Source organism: Aplysia californica, unplaced genomic scaffold (genome assembly GCF_000002075.1).
Source record: "Aplysia californica isolate F4 #8 unplaced genomic scaffold, AplCal3.0 scaffold00250, whole genome shotgun sequence".
Taxonomy (NCBI): domain Eukaryota; kingdom Metazoa; phylum Mollusca; class Gastropoda; order Aplysiida; family Aplysiidae; genus Aplysia; species Aplysia californica.
In genome coordinates this window covers 174,692-179,352 of record NW_004797520.1, presented here as the reverse complement: position 1 = coordinate 179,352, position 4,661 = coordinate 174,692, and the positions used below count along the sequence as shown (strand labels likewise).

Below are 4,661 nucleotides of genomic sequence, written 5' to 3'. Positions count from 1 at the left end.
TGTGTGTGTGTGTGTGTGTGTGTGTGTGTGTGTGTGTGTCTGTGTATGTGTGTGCTCTCCGATGATCTAGCATCATTGTATATATGTGCAAGATAAAGCAATGTGGGCGAGAGAAGTTGCCGATGGATACACATCGTGGATATATACTTGTTTGATCTTTCCGCCTTTGCTAAAGGGCTTACAGATATGATTTGGTTGTTTGTACAGACAGATGTCTTGGACAGGATTCGTTACTGTAGATTCCACTGTATTGTTACAGTAAGTAACTCATAGGCTAAAAGGTCTACTCTATATTCTGAATAGTCAGATCTTCGAGAAGTTTTTTATAATTTCAGTTCGATGGTCTGCTCGGACATCAAATGCACCGCCTTGCAGTAAGACCTTTGATCGTGTTTACGCTCCCATTGAAAATACTTGTCTTTTATAACGACTCCCATTGAAAATACTTATCTTTTATAACGTCTCCCATTGAAAATACTTGTCTTTTATAACGACTCCCATTGAAAATACTTGTCTTTTATAACGACTCCCATTGAAAATACCTGTCTTTCATAAAGGGACGTGTTTATGCTCCTATTCAAAATAATTGTCTTTCATAAAGGGACGTGTTTGCACACCCGTTGAAAATACTTGTCTTTGATAACGGGACGTGTTTATGCTCCAATTAAAAATACTTGTCGTTCATAACGGGACATCTTTATGCTCCCATTGAACATACTTGACTTTCATAACGGGACACCTTTATGCTCCCATTGAAAATACTTGTCTTTCATAACGGGACGTGTTTATGCTCCCATTGAAAATACTTGTCTTTCGTAAGGGAACGTGTTTATACTTGTATTGAAAATACTTGTCCTTGATAACGAGGCGTGTTTACGCTCCCACTCAAAATACTTGTCTTTCTTAACGCTCCCATTGAAAATACTTGTCTTTGATAACAAGACGTGTTTACGCTCCCATTCAAAATACTTGTCAACGCACGTTTCAGTAAAAGTTTCACAGCACTTGCAGTACAATTAAGTCATAATATAACTACCGATGAACAGTTATTTGTTGAGGAGTCTTTCATAACGGGGCGTGTTTACGCTCCCTTTGAAAATATTTGTCTTTCGCAAGGGGACGCAGACGCAAGAGATGAGATACATACCAGGTTCTGTAGCCGAGATCCCAGTCCGTGAGTAGGTAGGCGACAGTCCAAAGCAGCCAGCCCCCCAAAGCCGTGAAGATGCATAAGTAAAAACTGTTTCTGTCAGCATTTGCGTGCCCTTGGCTGGGGAAGGGGAAGAGCTCAGAGTTTTAATTTAGTTTTAGTACAAGTTTCACAGCACTTACAGTGCAATTAGGTCATATAACTACCGACGAATAGAGTTATTTGTTGAGAGTAACATACAAAGAGAAGGAGGAGGGGAAGAAATGACGACAGATTTTTGACAGGAAAGAAGGAGCAAACCCCACCAGAGCACCCGTCAAATCGCCAGATTGCTGATACGTAAATTTACACCTTTATCTTTCATAACGTACGTTTAGAACTTTATCTTTCATAACGTACATTTAGAACTTTATCTTTTATAACCTACATTTAAAACTTTATCTTTCATAACCTACATTTAAAACTTTATCTTTCATAACGTACTTTTACAACTTTATCGTTTATAATGTATATTCAGAACCTTTATCTTTCATACCGTACTTTTAGAACTTTATCTTTCACAACGTACTTTTAGAACCTTTGTCTTTCATAACGTACTTTTAGAACTTTGTCTTTCGTATACTATTCATTTGGACACCAAGTCTTCCAAAACCCGACGAATGTTTACGAGAAACAATATCACAAGCCATACACCGTGCGTGCCCCCCATCCCTGGCTTAAACTTAAACATTTAAACTTTAGAACCGAAATGACGTCAGAATGTGCGGTCTAGGATATGATAACACACGTCTATGGGCTCGGCTGGACTCAACCCACAGTGCGCCACTGACACAGCCTGGACTTAAAAGGCGTTGACAGCTCGGTTGGTTTCTCAAGTTTTGCCTTACAATTCTGTCAGAACCTCAAGTTTGACCTTACAATTCTGTCAGAACCTCAAGTTTTGCCTTACAATTCTGTCAAAGCCTCAAGTTTTGCCTTACAATTCTGCCAGAACCTCAAGTTTTGCCTTACAATTCTGTCAGAACCTCAAGTTTTGCCTCACAATTCTGTCAGAGCCTCAAGTTATCCTTTACAAATGGTCGCTTTTAAGCACAGGGGGGCTATCCCGAAAAATGATGTTTTGAGAAAATCGAAGGTAAAGTGTTTGCTCTTTGTTCAGTTTCTTTAAAAGACAATGAATGTTTTCTCTATAACCAAATATACACATCAACGAAATCAAACTTCTCCTACAGGTAGGATAATGCCAGCTTTTGATGTAGGTCAAGATTTCTAGAAACCCCCGAAATCTGGGTGTAACGAAGTTTTTATCTTTTTACAAACAGACAAACGCGCCTAATCCGGTCAAAGCACCACGTGAGGGCAAAGCCAAAGCGCCAGGTAAGGTCAAAATCAAAGCGCCAGACAAGGTCAAAATCAAAGCACCACGTAAGGTCAAAATCAAAGTGCCAGGTAAGGTCAAAATCAAAGCGCCAGGTAAGGTCAAAATCAAAGCGCCAGTCCAGAGTACCTGAAAGGTAAGCAGAATCGGCCACAGTTCACTCCTGGCTCAGCGGCAAGAGGAGGGAGGCTGTAAGAGTCGGTCAAGTTCCCGTCTCTCGGGGGGACGTTCGCGGAGAGGGGTACCACCTGCGCTGTAAGACCACACAGAGACACAGAATGACACACACAGAGACACAGAGTGACACACACAAAGTACACAACACAGAGGCACAGAGTAACACACACAGAGACACAGAGTGACACACACACAGACACAGTGACACACACACGGTACACTACAACACCACACAGAGACACAGAGTGACACACACAAAGTACACCTCAACACCACACAGAGACACAGAGTGACACACACAAAGTACATTACAACACCATACAGAGACACAAAGTGACACACACAGAGACACAGAGTACACCACACAGAGTACACCACACAGAGTACACCTCAACACCACACAGAGACAGAGAGTGACCCACACAGAGACCGAGAGTAACACACACAAAGTACGCTTCAACACCTCAACAAGGATTCTGTTGGGATCAACGACGGAAAACAAAACATATCTTGCAATTTTTTTGTATTTAAAATATTTTCTTCGGGTCTCTCCGAAGTTCAGACATTCTGTTAAAATGTGTCGAAGGATAAAATCTGGTTAGCATCCGACACAGAACGGCTTCTCATATCTGCCTGAAGGAGATATTTATGTGTCAGGGTCGTGTGTCCGATGTGTAATCGAGTAAAAATGACTTCGTCTTTTCTGGAGAGGCCCGAAAGTTTTCGTGGACCACGTTTTTGTTGTGTAGTTCATTGTTGATTTGATTGTGAGTCTCCCTCAGACTGGAGGTGTAGCTTTTTAAACTTTATTTTTAAAGTCAGTCTGTGGGAAAGATTTATAGGGAAGAAGGAGCAAATCACACCAGAGCACCCGTCAACCACCCTCGAAGACAAGGACGAACGAACGCCGTCCCGTGGGAGGGGAGGGGGGGGGTGAGGTACCGTAAATTTACTCACGCCGTTTGTCCGAGGCGGCGGGGCAGCACATGAGTGACGGCTGCTGGAGACACAGGTGCATGAGGGGTGAGCAGTGCGTGTGTGTGAGGCTCACGGTGCAGTACGTGTACAAGGCGTCGGCCACGCTGTAGCCGGGACTGACCAGTCTCAGCACCACGTCCAGCCACCACTGGTCAAACAGAGCGCTGGACACGGCGTTGGCCCGGGGGTACCACTCGGCCTTCAGAACCAGGAACGTCACACCTGACCCGCCAAACGAAAAAATCCACAAAACTTATGTGTGCCACGTTTTACCGCCAAAGAGAAAGTTTTAGTTTTAGTAAGGGTTTTACACGGTGCTTGCAACCACATAAGGTCATAATAAAATGGTCGCTTTTAAGCGCATGGGGGCTATCCTGAAAAATGCTGTATTGAGAAAATTGAAGGTAAAATTTTTGCCCCTTGTTCAGTTTCTTTAAAAGACAAGGAGAATTTTCTCTTTAACCAAACAAATATACACACCTTTTGACCTAGGTCCAGATTTTTGGAAAGCCCCGAAATCTGGGCTAGCCCGCTTGTCCTTAAAAGCTACCATATGAGCGCCAAGGGGTGGATGGCAACAGAGAAGTCCAAACTGGGAATCAGGCTTACTCTGCTCACCTCTTTAGCCTCAACAGCACAAAGTCTGCTTCGACTATCAAGGCACCCCCGAAAGAGCAGTTCATAAGAGTGTGACAAACGTACAACAGAAGTAGAGGCAAAATGACGACAGTAAGGATGAGGAAAGAAAAAGCAGCAGTTCCCCCTATGTTGTTCCGGTACAGTATGAGCATGACATTGATAAGTCTTTCCATTTACAATTCTACTGTGCATAAGAACATGTTTGATTGATTGATTGATTGATTGGGTAGATGTTTTACGGCACTATCGACACATTGAACATGTTAATATCCCTCCTTTGTGAATGGCCCAAAGACACTTCAGTCAGCAGCACTGTCCTGGTTTGGGGGGGGGGGGGGA

General features: G+C 43.1%; 1 protein-coding gene across 1 annotated transcript in view; it reads right to left on the bottom strand.

Moving 5' to 3' along the window:
- Positions 1 to 4,661, bottom strand: part of LOC101852184 — a gene marked incomplete at its 3' end in the record, with an annotated part of 59,940 nt that overhangs the window by 9,178 nt on the left and 46,101 nt on the right. Inside the window, 3 exon segments of the mRNA XM_013083699.1 lie at positions 1,148 to 1,270; positions 2,658 to 2,781; positions 3,663 to 3,905. Coding sequence (XP_012939153.1) covers positions 1,148 to 1,270; positions 2,658 to 2,781; positions 3,663 to 3,905 — 490 coding nt within the window.